This window comes from Bison bison, unplaced genomic scaffold (genome assembly GCF_000754665.1).
Source record: "Bison bison bison isolate TAMUID 2011002044 unplaced genomic scaffold, Bison_UMD1.0 scf7180017864508, whole genome shotgun sequence".
Lineage (NCBI taxonomy): Eukaryota > Metazoa > Chordata > Mammalia > Artiodactyla > Bovidae > Bison > Bison bison.
Genome location: NW_011495064.1, coordinates 2,289,875 through 2,304,413, shown reverse-complemented (window position 1 = coordinate 2,304,413; position 14,539 = coordinate 2,289,875). Strand labels below are relative to the sequence as shown.

The following is a 14,539-nucleotide window of genomic DNA, read 5'->3' as shown; positions in this document are numbered from 1 at the left end:
GGTGCCCAGGAGGAGCTCCAGGCCATGCCTTGCAGGTTGCAGGAGCTATGTAAGTGGTGGTGGTGGTGGGGCTGCAGCTTCTGACGTGGGCCTTCCCCAAACGGGCTGCCAGATGGTGGCTCAGCTAGTGGGTGGAGGAGGGACCAACCTTTGTTCCCAGGCTCAGCCCATTCAGCTTTCCCTGCCCAGGGGTCGGCTCTCCTTCTAGCTACTCTTTGGGAGCTAAAGGGCCTTGCTGAAGACCATATCCCTGGGCCTGTCAGCCTGTCCTGACTGTAGTTCCCAGCTCCCAACTGTGGCCACCGGAGGCTGCTACCAGCCCTCCCTGGGCCTGTTGTGCTCATGACCCCCTGCACTTGACCTTGGAGCTGTGTCTGTGGTCCTCCAGAGAAGTGAGAAAGGAGAGAGGGGTCTTTCTCAAACAAGCAGTACAAGCTGTGCATGTCTTTAAAGTTAGGGTTCTCCTTGGGTGTCCCTTGCCTCCTGCTTCCGTTTTATTTCCTTGCCGCTGCTTTCCCCAGCTTTTCTCTGCATCTTGTCTCCTGAGGGGGCTGGGTCCAGCCAGAGCAGGCCTCTCACGGCCGTGTTGGCAGCAGTGGTCTGGTGCCCTGTCACGGGGCCGGCTGGTGCTGCTCCTCGTGGCGGCTCCGCGCCCTGCTCCATTCTGGCTCAGCATCCCTGTTTTAGGAATCCACCCCTCCTCCCTGGCTTCTCCTGCAGCCTCCTCCCTTGCAGTGGATGATCCTCCATCTATCTGAAGACTCAGGTCAAAGACCAGGTATCACATTGCCCCCACCTCCCGAGTCTAACCCACCAGCTCTGTCTCCAGAATCCTCCCCAAACGCCTCCACTTCTCGTGCCCTTTACTGTGATCTGACCACCACGCCCTGGCCAGGCACCTGGGCCTGCCCGCCGGGCTGGGCGCCACACCCTGCTCAGAGTACAGTGGGCCAGGGAGCTGTCTGTGAGAGTCCCCCAAGGGCCTCCCCATCTGTCAAATTCCCTGCTCGTTGGGGACTGTGGCTTTGGCGATGTGCTGGTCAGCACATGGGAAGAGGCCCGTGTTTGAACAGACCATGTGGATCGGGGTCTCGCAGGTAATGCCTCAGTTAACTCCTGCAGTTTTAAAACCATTCTTTTATTTTTGACTGTGCTGGGTCTATATCACCGTGAGGGCCTTCTCTAGTTGCGGTGGTTGGGGATTACCCTCTAGTTGCGGTGTGCTGGCTTCTCACTGTGGCGGCTTCTCTAGGTGCGGAGCACAGGCTCTAGGGTCCTCAAACTTCAGTCGTTGCGGCTCCTGGGCCCCAGAGCACAGGCTCAGTAGTACTGCACACAGGCTTTAGTTGCCTACGCCCTGTGGAATCTTCCTGGATCAGGGATTGAACCTATGTTTCCTGCATTGGCAGGCAGATTCTTTACCACTGAGCCACCAGGGAAGCCCAGCTCCTGTGGTTTTCCAGAAGCCTGCAGGTTTCACTCACCCAGCCCAGCGCTCCTACTAATAGCGTTTAGTGAATGGAGTCTTTCAAAAGATGGCCAACTCATTTCCTGTCTTTCTAAAGAGGAAGAAAAAATGTGAAACCTAGGAAAACAATGCAACATAAAGAACGCATTAGCCACCAGCCAAAGAGACTTAAGGGCAGAAAATTCAACCTATTTAGTTTTAGAAAAATATTTTTCTTTAACTTGATTTCCAAGAGGGTTTGGGGGGAAAAGGGCTATTTGGATGGATTCCATTTTCCTGGGTTGGAATTAGAAAAGCAGTTTGCTGGGTCGGCAGTGATTCCAAGGAGCAGGGAACTGAGAAATCAGGGTGTTCAGCCTCTTCCAAGGACGTTTGATGATGCCTCCAAAGGCAAAGCGCCTCATATGTCAGATGTAATTAGTGAAATTCATCCGTTGTGACGTCAGAGCATTTCAGCTGGTCAAGTGGTTCACTTCGACTTGATGAGGTGGCCTTTTTGGAAGTTAGCGTAAGGCTGATTACACCCGTGTGGTGCGGGGTATGGTCCCCACCAGAGGCTGATGACAGTTCTCAGATGGGAGCATGTGAAGATGCTGTTTCTGCCACTTACCTGCAAGGTCTTCCTTGGGGTCACTGTGTCCACTGGGATGCATTCCATTGCAGTGACCCCAGAAAAAAGGACCTATTGGCTGCTGTACTCGAAGAGTCCAGGGTCCACTCACTTCAGATGTGGGTGTGTGGGACCTGGTTCCTCTCATCTCTCAACTTCTTGACCCCCATGCACTGGCTTCCTTCACCAGCTCTTTTGATGGCAAGAGCAATCCCCACCCTCCCTTCTTCCAAGTTCCATTACTTCCAATAAAAGATAGAGTTTCTCTTCTCTAATAGCTGACTCCTGTGTCCAGTGGCCAGTCTGATAGGACCCACCCAGATCACAGATTCATCCCAAAGCATCCCCTTGGCCACAATGTTAGGCAGATTGGCCAGTCCTGGGTCCCAGGCTCATCTGAAAGCTGGACTGGAGGTTGACATTGGCCACGAGCCACTTGGACTGAATCTGGGGGAAGAGGGCTCCCAAGAGGAAAGCTGGGGCTGTGTTCCTATGGGGATGCTGAACAGCAAGCACAGCAAATGTCTGAACACCTGAGCTCTTCTGTCTTTGCAGTCAGTCCCCTGCTCCCATCAAACGGCCCTGCTCAAGCCACCCTTCCTTTTCTTCTTTCTCCTCCTCTTGACCAAAGTGCTTGGCAGTTGCCTCTCACTGAACCTTGCTACGAAGGGCTGTTGGGTGTCAGGCAGCTTGGACTTGAACCCCAGCCCCACGTGCTTCCTCAGGTGCAGCTGTGGACAGGTCACTTCCTTCTCCTGAACCTCACTGTCCTCATCTGTCAAGTGAGGAAGTGGAGGTGAAAGTGTCAGTTGCTTCATCATGTCTGACTCTTTGCGATTCCATGGACTGTAGCCCTCCAGGCTCCTCTGTCCGTGGAATTCTCCAGGCAAGAATGCTGGAGTAGGTAGCCATTCCCTTCTCCAGGGGATCTTCCCGACTCAGGGATTGAACCTGGGTCTCCAGCATTGCGGGAAGAGTTTTAACTGGCCACCAGGGAAGCCTGGTGAGGGAATTGCCAATTATCAAGTGAGGGGAATTGTGCTTTCCTCCTGGGATGGTCGTGATAGGCAGTGAGTGTGTGGAGCTCAGACCCTGGAAGGCGGGAGGCACAGTAGGTGGGGCTCACCATTCACCGCTTTTGTCAGATGGGGAAACTCAGGCATTGTGTCATTGTGCAGGGTCCCCAGCTGGCGGGGCGCTGAGCGGGGGTGAGTCTGGCCTGCCTCACCTGAGCCCAGTGGCTGCTCATGCTGTAGCCTGACCTCTTCCATCCACCTTCCTGTTTGCAGACTGTTTCTCGTGGACTCTCCAGGCTGCAGTCAGCACCTGGGATCTGTTGCGCACAAAGACTGTTGCATATCTTTGACCTACAAGGCACCAAATTAAACCCTGAGCAGACAAGGCAGGGGCTTTCCTGGTGGTTCAAATAGTAGAGAATCTGCCTGCAGTGAGGGAGACCCGGGTTATATTCCCTGGGTCGGGAAGATCCCCTGGAGGAAGGCATCAGTATTCTTGCTTGGAGAGTCCCACGGACAGAGGACAGAATCCACGGACCCTACAGTCTGTAGGGTTACCAAGAGTTAGACATGACTGAGTGGCTAACACTTTCCCTTTTTTCAGACAAGGCAGAGTGATGGGGTGCACCAGGCTTCTCTGAGGATAGGGGATGGGTGGGCTGTGCTGCTGGGGTGACCTCTGCACAAAGGGGAACTGAGAGCCGTGCCTGCCCAGGGGGACTGGGGCTGGACAGGCCGCGAAGGGGAGGGCGTGGATGCCTTGCTGCTTGTGGGGCGAAGGTAGAGCTTGATGAGCTGATCGGTGTTCCTTGAATGCTTTTGCCCAGTGGGTTCGGTCGTCATTAAGTTGTTGACTGTTTCTAACAATGATCTGTCCTGTGCTTGTTTCCAGTGTGGAATAATTTACTGGCTGTTCGGTGGGGCCATCAGAAGTCTTGGAGGCCCAGCACACGTAACTCAGTGGCTTCAGCCTCTCCAGGTATGGCATGGACCACCCTAGATAGTTTCTATGAAAATGAAAATGAAAGTCGCTCAGTTGTGTCCTACTCTTTCTGACCCGTGGACCATACAGTCCATGGAATTCTCCAGACCAGAATACTGGAGTGGGTAGCAAAATGTCACAGTAGCTAGGGGTGTGTGTGTGTTTGCAGAAAAAGAAAATAAAATATAGAATTAGTGTCATCCAGAGCTTTGTTTGAAATGAGAATCCTAAGACTCCCTTTTTTAGATTGCACAGGTCTGTCATATTGTTATCGCCCTGGTTGTCACCAGACTGAATTTTTATAATATCTCCAACTCACTACTCCCTCTCTCGCTGATGTTCTTAATGATCTGTTGTTCAGTTGTTGAGTCGCTTAGTCCTGTCCAACTCTTTGTAACCCCATGGACTGCAGCATGCCAGGCTTCCCTGTCCTTCACCATCTCATGGAGTTTGTTCAAACTCATGTCCATTGAGTCAGTGATGCCATCCAGCCATCCTGTCCTCTGAGATAATGATCTGAGAGGTCGGCAGTTAGAGCAGCCGTTTGACTAGCTGATTCCCTTCTAACCCGGTCAACTCCAGGAGCAGAAATACACGGGGATGTTTGCAATGACTGAGAGGGGCCACGGGAGCAACGTCAGAGCGATCCAGACCGAAGCCACCTTTGACTTCTCCGCACAGGTGAGGATTCTTCGTGTGGTTCTGCAGTCCTGTGGGCAGAAGACTTGAACCCAGCAGACCCTCCCTCCGCTTCCTCCCGAGGCCGTGTCCGCCCACACCGTGTGGGCTCTCTAGCCAGAGGTGCTCGGATTCGGAAGTGTCCGAGTTTCAGTGGAGGTGGGTGTGTGCTCAGCCTCCCTGAGTCTAATGCCAACACTTGCACAGCACCTACCTTGGGAGGACACTGCTGAGACATTTGAGGTGCACTTATTAACTTAATGCTTTGGGGAAACTTGGTGGGAGCAGGACCTCCACCATCTTGTGGTTCTTCCGAACTGCAGCAGATACATGGGTATAAGAGGTCTCTGTGGGCGCGTCACCCCGTGGGGCAGGAGGGCACTGTGTGCGCTGTACCTCCTTCCGGGAGCCGAGTCCTTGGTGCTGGCATTGATACCAACCAGGCTTCTTGACCTTCCCCATTCAGTAGAAGCTGATCAGAGGCCAGACAAGAAATTCAGGCAAGGCTCTCCTGGGGCCCCTGCTGCAGCAGGGGGAGGTGAGAACAAGCATCAGGTTCTCTTGCTTGCTCACTCCCTGAGTGGGGGGTGAGCCGATCCCTTACATGGGGTGAGTATACGGGTGTGTCAAGGGGTCAGGCCAGAGGGATGGCTTAGATGGTTTGCCCACCCCTGAGGTGGTGTTGTGTGCAGGGGGTAGCTCAGTATCCTGTTTTTGCTCTCGACACCCTGCTTTTTCTCCAGGCTCTTCAAAATTGGCAGTTGGGTTTTTTGGTCTCTTTGTATGTTTTCTCTATAATTTTGCCCCAACTGAGCATGCACGCAGTTATTTTTAGTCCAGTATTGTATCTTTATATACTGTGTTGTTTGAGGAGAGGTGTAGACAGGTGCAAGCATTGCAGCAAAGGGTCGCAGGTCCCAGGTCTGTCTCAGCATGATGCAATATCTTTAACTGCTGCTGCTAAGTCGCTTCAGTTGTGTCCAACTCTGTGCAACCCCATAGACGGCAGCCCACCAGGCTCCTCCGTCCATGGGATTCTCCAGGCAAGAACACTGGAGTGGGCTGCCATTTCCTTCTCCAGTGCAGGAAAGTGAAAAGTGAGAGTGAAGTCACTCAGTCGTGTCTGACTCTTAGCGACCCCATGGACTGCAGCCTTCCAAGCTCCTCCATCCATGGGATTTTCCAGGCAAGAATACTGGAGTGGGTTGCCATTGCCTTCTCCATCTTTAACTGTATATGGACAAAAATCCACAAGGCAACCAAAATAAGATTTGACAAAACAATCTGACTTTATTACACGGGTTGTTGTTGTTTACTTACTCAGTCGTGTCTGACTCTTTTGTGGCCCCATGGACTGTAGCCTGTCAGGCTCCTCTGTCTGTGGGATTTTCCAGGCAAGGATACCTGGAGTGGGCTGCCATTTCCTTCTCTAGGGGATCTTTCTGACTCAGGGATCAAACCTGTCTCTCCTGCTTGGAAGGCGGATTCTTTACCTCTAAGCCACCAGGGAAGCCCTATTGTATGGGATAAACTCCAAAATGTTGGTAAGACCCTCTAAATCTATAGCTCTCTATGAATGGGTAACAGCAAAAATCCTGTTCTATAAATCCTACCCCCCATCTCTTTAGCTCCTACTTCCTGTCCTCAAATAAAGAAAGCAACGATCTACTTATTTCATTCTCCTTTCTAGTTTCTTGTTTGATATTAGGTATTCCTAAAAACCAGAAAGGGATAAATACATTTTGCAGTTTTTTTCTAGAAATGTGTGTGTGAATGAGTGTGCAAGCTGTGTGGCCATAAGATATGTATGTGGCCATGTGCTGTGGGTGTGGCCATGTGCTGTGGGTTTGGCCATGTGCTGTGGGTGTGGCCATAAGCTATGAATGTGGCCATGTGCTGTGGGTGTGGCCATGTGCTATGGGTGTGGCCATGTGCTTGTGGGTGTGGCCATTTGCCTGAGCATGTGGTGACTCAGCCTTTTCTTCATTTTGGCTGTTGTCCTTTGGAATCTGGAGTTCTGTTCCTAGGGTTTTCTGACCCAAGAACGCTAGCTGGAGGCGGTCAACATTTAGAATGACACATGCAGGTGAGGGTTGTGTGAGAGGATGTCCTGCCTTGTCTCTGGCCCCAATGCTAGTTCTCTGCAGTAGCCAGTGATGTCTAAGGTCACAATAAGGGCCAGAATAAGGACTGTCGCCTATTGAATGGTCGCTCTGTGCCAGGCTCTGCCTCAAACTCTCTCTGTATAGTATACTACCACATTCATCTGCTCCCCAGGTGGGGCTAGTGGTAAAGAACTTGCCTGCCAGTGCAGGAGACGTAAGAAATGCGGGTTGGACCCCTGGGTTGGGAAGATCCCCTGGAGGAGGGCATGGCAACCCACTCCAGTATTCTTGCCTGGAGAATCCCCATGGACTCGCCTGACAGGGCTATGATCCATAGGGTCGAAAAGAGTTGTATCATTCTCCTACAGCAACAATCCCATAGATGTAATAATTAAGCTACTGCGTGTGTGCTAGGCACCAGGCCAAGCACTCTGCAGTGCAACATTGGGTTAAATGTTCTATAATCTTATAGGAACATATTTTTGTCCTTATTTTTCAGGCGGAGAAACTATGGCTATGAAGTTAATAAGTGAATCTCAGGTTCAAGGAGATTGCCCTTAAGAGCTTAGCTTTCCTGTCAAACATGGCAGATTGACCAAACATCATAGGGTTCTGCCTGCCCCATTTTTTTTTCTCCCAAAACTGTAGTATTGAGGTCACCTTGCTGTCCTTTAAGGGAAAAAAACCCAGCCACAATTCTTATTTATTTGTTTTCTTCTTATAATTATTTTTTTGCACAAAAATGGTTTCCCTGTGTTGGTCCTGTTTTCCCCAAACAGCATAAATGATTTAGCTACCTGGTGTGCTTTGGCAGCTGCCACTCTCTGCAGGGGAGTTGCAAAGTTGAGATCGTAATGATGAGAAGACTCTGGTGAACTTGCTGCCTCCCGGGGGAGTGAGGGAGGGAATAAGCGTATCATAGACTCAGGCCGCTGAGGGCTGCTTAGCCGAGAACGGCTTTCCCCTTCGTTGATTTCTGTGTTTTCCCCTTCATTTCCCTTTTCAAATGTTCGAGCATATCAAATGAGCTCTCTCTCCCTCCGGAGCAGTTTTAATGTCTTCAGTTTTTTTGTTATTCGTTCCTGTGGGTTGGCTGTTTTATTTTTATTTTTGGATGGTAGGTTGAGTAGCGGCATGGAAGGCTTTGAGGTAAGAGAGAGTTTTACACTTTATGCAAAATCACAAAAATAAATGAGGCTTTAAGAGCTCTCTGGCCAAAGCCATGAGTGTTTATAGGACTGACTGTTTTGTCAGTCTTCAACGACTAATTATAATAGGAACCAACACACATGGTGTGCATTATTTAGATCCAGCTTTAAACGCCAGCGTTTTGGCTGAGGCAGACTTTCCAAATCAAGTCTTTTTGCCAGAAGTGACAGAACTCCTTTCTCAGAGAGGATCAAATGTTGATGGGGACGAATGGCCTCCTGTCTCCTCCCCACACTACCAGATCTTTTCTGCCAGGTTAGCCTTTCTCTGCTACTTCCCTTCCCACCCGTGGGGTGCTATTTAATGCATCCCCTCACCACGTGTTGTGTGTTACTGCACCCACCAGCCTCATAAAAACTCCTTTCTTTAAGAAGTTCCTGGCTGGCCCGATGAGACAAGGGCAGCAGCCTCCAGAGACTTAAAAATGATCAGCTCATCCATTTATGTTTCTGAAAAGCCCTTGCCTATGTTAAAAGTTTCCCTGTGTGCACATGTGTCAGAGAATGTTTTCTTGGGCTCCAAGACTGTATTTCTTGGCCAGAGGGAAAGTGCAGTCCATATACTTGAAAATCTGAAATCCGAGATGATCTTTACACGATCAATAGCTTGTTGGTTTGGTTCAGCCACATATTTGATATTGTCAGCTTCGATTAAATTTGCGGTTCTGTTTTTTTGCCATCATGCCCCACCCCGCTTCCCCTTTCCTTCCCCCTACTCCCTGGATTCTTCGACCTGTTCCAGGCACCCAGGATGCAGACTTGGCAGTTATGGTCTGTCTCTCCTTAACAAGAGGCTGAAGGGTATCCCAGGTAGCAAGCCGCATGAGAGAGGACCAAGAAGGGAAGAGAGGTGTTTCCATGGTGATCCTGTTCTGGTTCCTGGAGAGGAAGAAAAAACGAGGCAGAATTTTGAGCAGAGACTGAAAACAAAAAGCTAATTATTTCCCTCCTGCTTTTTCCTGACCAGTGTTAACTTCAGACTGTTTTGAGCTAGACTCCATGGTCATATTTTGGAGACAAGCTAGATGGTGTGTTCTAAGATTCATTCCCTTATAAGATGGAGAATTGTTGACACATGCTTTTTGGTTTAAGGGCTTACTCACATGAGTTTTGAGGGAACCTTTCATTATCATATTCATTGATCAAGAACATGGAGAGAGATTTTGAAACAGTCACCCCAAGGCTTAAATGAGATATTTCTTTTTATAAAAATCAAAATTGTCTGGGATGAGATTCTAAGCAATCGTGGGACTAGGTCACAGTTGTTTATTAGTCTTGTTTGTGTTCAGATGTACACATTTAAGGGCTTCCCAGGTGGCGCTAGTGGTAAAGAAACCACCTGCCAACGCAGGAGACATCAGGGATATGGGTTCAATGCCTGGGTTGGGAGGATGCTCTGGCGGAGGGCATGGGAACCCACTCCAGTATTCTTGCCTGGAGAATCCCATGGACAGAGGAGACTGACGGGCTAAGTCCATAGGGTTGCAAAGAGGTGGACACGACTGAAGTGACTTAGCACCCCTGCCCCGACGTGTTTAACCTTTGGTTAGTTGCTGTTCAGACGATGACTCATACCTTAGATGCAGGAGTGCCTGCGGCCCAGCATCATGGAGGACCTGAGGAACCATGCCATTGCCCCAGGAGGGACAGTGTCCAGCAGATGAAATGCACAGGCATGGCTCATCGAACTGGGCCCCAGATCGCTGGGTACGCCATCGTTTCTTGTGAGACCTGCAGGTGGAGTGTTTGGGAGCGAGGGCTGTGGTGAGAGCTGAATACAGATCACCAGGGCTGTTAGGGGTTTGGGTGCTGGGCTATTTAAAAGTCACCTCAGTGTGGAGCAGCCTCGAGAGAAAGAAGCTCACTGAAGAAGGATTCGTACGTGTAAGCCACAGGCTCGGACGAATGTGACACGTGCTAGTCCAACCTGACAAAGAAGAGCAGCCAGCAAGAAGGGAAGGAACGTGAGGGTGAACTAAACGATTTTGGGTCACCTACACCTTTTCTTGAGGTCGCCTAAGTGGGCGCAGCTATGCAACGTGAATCTGTTTCATGGTGTTCATTGCACTGAGCCCAGGGGTTGAAAGGAACCGTAAGGAAGAAAACTCTGTTGCTTTGGTGTTTCTGTGCAGGAGTTTGTCATTGACACACCGTGTAAAAACGCTGAGAAGATGTACATTGGAAATGCGATGTACGGGAATTATGCAGCAGTCTTTGCCCAGCTCATCATAAACGGAAGATCTCAAGGTTTGTCACCAACACAGAATCCTAGGCCGTTTCTCTTTATTAGCACTGTTCTCCCATGAGTGCTTTACAGAATCCTTCCCCTTCCAAGGGCTGTTTTTATCTTGTAAAAAATTCACACTGGAACTTAGCCCTGTCAGTCCAGTGGTTAAGACTCTGTGCTTCCACTGCAGATTGGGGTACTAAGATCCCACATGCAGTGTGGCACCGCTACATAAGAAATTGAGTTATTTGCCTTTTAAAAAATTCAGCACTTGGTCTCCTAAATATACATGATGAAACAATTTATCGTTACCTTTAACACTGTACACTATTATGGGCAGTGCACAGTCATACAACAGGATGAATTTCAGAATCAACATAATTGCACACTGGAAATTAGGAAAGCCTTGCTCACATCTTTAGAGACTTTAGTAAAGTGTCTTTTCACCGTCCTTAGGGCCCCACTGCTTCATCGTTCCTGTCCGAGATGAAAATGGAAGCTTGTACCCAGGAGTGACAGTCGTTGATATGATGCATAAAGAAGGTGAGTTTGAGGGTGACCCTTCTTCCACCCTCCTTTGCACTTCCTGCCTCCTCCCCACCCGACCCTACCAGCTCTTGGTGTTCAGTCTCTAAGTCATGTTCTACTCTCTGTGACCCCGTGAACTGTAGCACACCAGGCTTCCCTGTCCTTCACCATCTCCCGCAGTTTATTCACACTCATGTCCATTGAATCAGTGATGCCATCCAACCATCTCATCCTCTATCGCCTCCTTCTCTCCCTGCCCTCAATCTTTCCCAGCACAGTATCTTTTCCAAAGAACCAGCGCTTCCCATCAGGTGGTCAAAGTACTGTAGCTTCAGCTTCAGCATCAGTCCTTCCAATGAATATTCAGGATTGATTTCCTTTAGGATTTACTGGTTTGATCTTGCTGTCCAAGAGACTCAAGAATCTTCTCAAGCACTGCGGTTCAAAAGTATCAGTTTTTCAGCACTTAACCATCTTTATGGTTCAACTTTCACATCTGTTAATGACTACTGGAAAAACCATAGCTTTGACTCTACAGACCTTTGTTGGCAAAGTGATGTCTCTACTTTTTAATATACTGTCTAGATTTATCATAGCTTTTCTTCCAAGGAGCAAGCATCTTTTAATTTCATGGCTGCATCACTGTCTACAGTGATTTTGGAGCCCCAGAAAACGAAATCTGTCACTGTTTCCACTTTTCCCCACCTGAGTCTAGCCTAACTCACCAAAGCAGTGAAGGCAGAAGAGACTGGTTTTGAAGGGACCACTCTGCCCACCCGCTGCTGTCCCTCTGGCCGTTTTCCAGTGTCTTTTAGGCCTTTGCTATTGCAAATTCACCCTGTGTTCGGAGGAGGAAGCATTGGGAAGGAGGAGAAATTGAGTTTGGGGTCACTGGCAGGGCTGAATGAGCTTTGCTGCTTCTGTATGTTCAGTCAGATGTTCTCTCGGCTGCCTGGAATTCTCCCCTTTTCCAGCCTCAGCAACTGCCCAGGCAGACAGCTGTGGCCCCGGCTGAGCCCTAGAAAGTCCAGCACTTCCTCCTCCGTTCTCATTAGTGAGGAGGCAGCTGGACAGACAGGCACCGCGCTGCGTGGAAACAAGCAGATGGCATCTTCACCCCAGATAAGAAAGCAGCCACGATTCTGGAAGTGGAAGAAGGGCTTTGCGTTTCAGTGATGTCCAACCTAGAAAGTGGCAGCGATGGTATAACTGTTTTGAAAAATGTCTTGGTGTGTATTTTTTTAAGAAATGTGTTTGTATATTTGGCTGCAGCAGGTCTTAGTCACAGCGTGTGGGCTCTTTTAGCTGTAGCATACAACCTCTACTTGAGCAAACTCCAGAAGGTACTGGAGGACAGGGAAGCCTGGCGTGCTGCAGTCCATGGGGTCGCAGAGTTGGACACAACTTCCTGACTGAGCAGCAAAAGCAACATGCAAACCCTTAGTTGTGGCAAGCTGGATCTAGCTCTCTGAGCAGGGATCACACCCGAGCCTCCTGCGTTGGGAGTGCAGACTCTTAGCCACTGGACCACCAGGGAAGTCCCATGGGACAGTATTTCTGATGCTCATAAGCTTGTCCCACCTGCAGCTCCATTTCCTGTCTGTTCTCTCTAGGTCTACATGGTGTGGATAACGGGATTCTGAGATTTGACAGTGTTCGGATACCAAGGGAGAACCTGCTGGATAAGTGAGTAGCTGCCTCCTTAACTCAGACGTGCTGCAGCTGTGAGCTCCTTGCCTCCCAGGCCTGGTTCCTAGGTCTCATGGGCTGTACGCCCAGCTGTCTTCTTGTAGCCACGTTTACAGTTTTACCAGTCAGGAAAGGTGGATAAACAAATAAAAGGAAATCTAAAATTATCCCCAGTACTATCACCTTTGATGTTGTTGTCCAGTCGCTAAGTTGTGTCCAACTCTTTGCAGCCCCATGGACTACAGGACGCCAGTTTCACCCTCCTTCACTATCTCTGGGAGTTTGTGCAAACTCATGTCCGTTGAGTCAATGATACCATCCAACCATTTCATTGGTCATCCCCTTTTCCTCCTGTCCTCAGTCTTTCCCAGCATCAGGGTCTTTTCCAATGAGTCAGCTCTTTGCATCAGGTGGCCAAAGTATTGGAGCTTCAGCTTCAGTATCCGTCCTTCCAGTGAATATTCAGAGTTGATTTCCTTTAGGATTGACTGGTTTGATCATCTATCCACAATGTTTATTACACTTTTGTGTTTAACATTTTAGACTTTTCTCTATGAGTAGATACTAAAGAGAGAGAGAGATGTTTGATTTTTACTGAATGAGATCCACTTAGAAATTCTATTTTTTTTTATAACTTGTAGTTTCTGTTTAACAAAATATGTCCAAAGTTTCTATGCAACAATAAATACACATAGAAAATGTTAGTTGCTCAGTTGTGTCTGATTCTTTGAGACCCCCATAGACTGTAGCCTGTCAGGCTCCTCTGTCTATGGAATTCTCCAGGCAAGGATATTGGAGTGGGTTGCCATTTCCTTCTTCAGGGGATCTTCCCGACCCAGGGATTGAACCTGGGTCTCCTGCATTGTGGACAGATTCTTTACTGTCTGAGCTACCAGGGAAGCCTGAAATACACATAGGCATTATCATTTTTAATATTGCCATCATAAGCTGTTAAATAAATTATCTGTAAGTTATATAATCAGTCCCTTATTGTTGGGTATTTAGATTATTTCCCTTAATTTTTTTTTTTGGTTATCATAAAACAGTGTTATTGCTTCCTTTGTGGATGGCAGGAGGTAAGGTACCCTCTTTCAGCTTTGGAGGCTATTATAACCAGTACTGTGGAAAATTCTGAAAGGGATGGGAATACCAGACCACCTGACCTGCCTCTTGAGAAACCTGTATGCAGGTCAGGAAGCAACAGTTAGAACTGGACATGGAACAACAGACTGGTTCCAAATAGGAAAAGGAGTACATCAAGGCTGTATATTGTCACCCTGCTTATTTAACTTATATGCAGAGTACATCATGAGAAATGCTGGGCTGGATGAAGCACAAGCTGGAATCAAGATTGCTGGGAGAAATATCAATAACCTCAGATATGCAGATGACACCACCCTTATGGCAGAAAGTGAAGAAGAACTAAAGACCCTCTTGATGAAAGTGAAAGAGGAGACTGAAAAAGTTGGCTTAAAGCTCAACATTCAGAAAACTAAGATCATGGCATCTGGTCCCATCACTTCATGGGAAATAGATGGGGAAACAGTGGGAACAGTGGCTGACTTTATTTTTTTTTGGCTCCAAAGTCACTGCAGATGGTGATTGCAGCCATGAAATTAAAAGACACTCCTTGGAAGGAAAGTTATGACCACCCTAGACAGCGTATTAAAAAGCAGAGACATTACTCTGTCAACAAAGGTCTGTCTAGTCAAGACTGTGGTTTTTCCAGTGGTCATATATGGATGTGAGAATTGGACTATAAAGAAAGCTGACCGCCAAAGAATTGATGCTTTTGAATTGTGGTGTTGGAGAAGACTCTTGAGAGTCCCTTGGACTGCAAGGAGATCCAACCAGTCCATCGTAAAGGAGATCAGTCCTGGGTGTTCATTTGAAGGACTGATGTTGAAGCTGAAACTCCAATACTTTGGCCACCTGATGCGAAGAGCTGACTCATTGGAAAAGACCCTGATGCTGGGAAAGATTGAGGGCAGGAGGAGAAGGGGACAACGGAGGATGAGATGGCTGGAT

The 14,539-nt window shown here is 48.6% G+C and overlaps 1 protein-coding gene across 3 annotated transcripts in view; it reads left to right on the top strand.

Moving 5' to 3' along the window:
• ACOXL (acyl-CoA oxidase-like) overlaps positions 1–14,539 on the top strand; it is a 332,871-nt gene that overhangs the window by 48,360 nt on the left and 269,972 nt on the right. For all 3 annotated transcript variants that reach the window (XM_010829556.1, XM_010829558.1, XM_010829557.1), the window contains exons 4-8: positions 3,987–4,073; positions 4,659–4,757; positions 10,200–10,314; positions 10,751–10,837; positions 12,436–12,508. In XM_010829556.1, the coding sequence (XP_010827858.1) occupies positions 3,987–4,073; positions 4,659–4,757; positions 10,200–10,314; positions 10,751–10,837; positions 12,436–12,508 (461 nt within the window). The remainder of the gene's footprint in view (positions 1–3,986; positions 4,074–4,658; positions 4,758–10,199; positions 10,315–10,750; positions 10,838–12,435; positions 12,509–14,539) is intronic.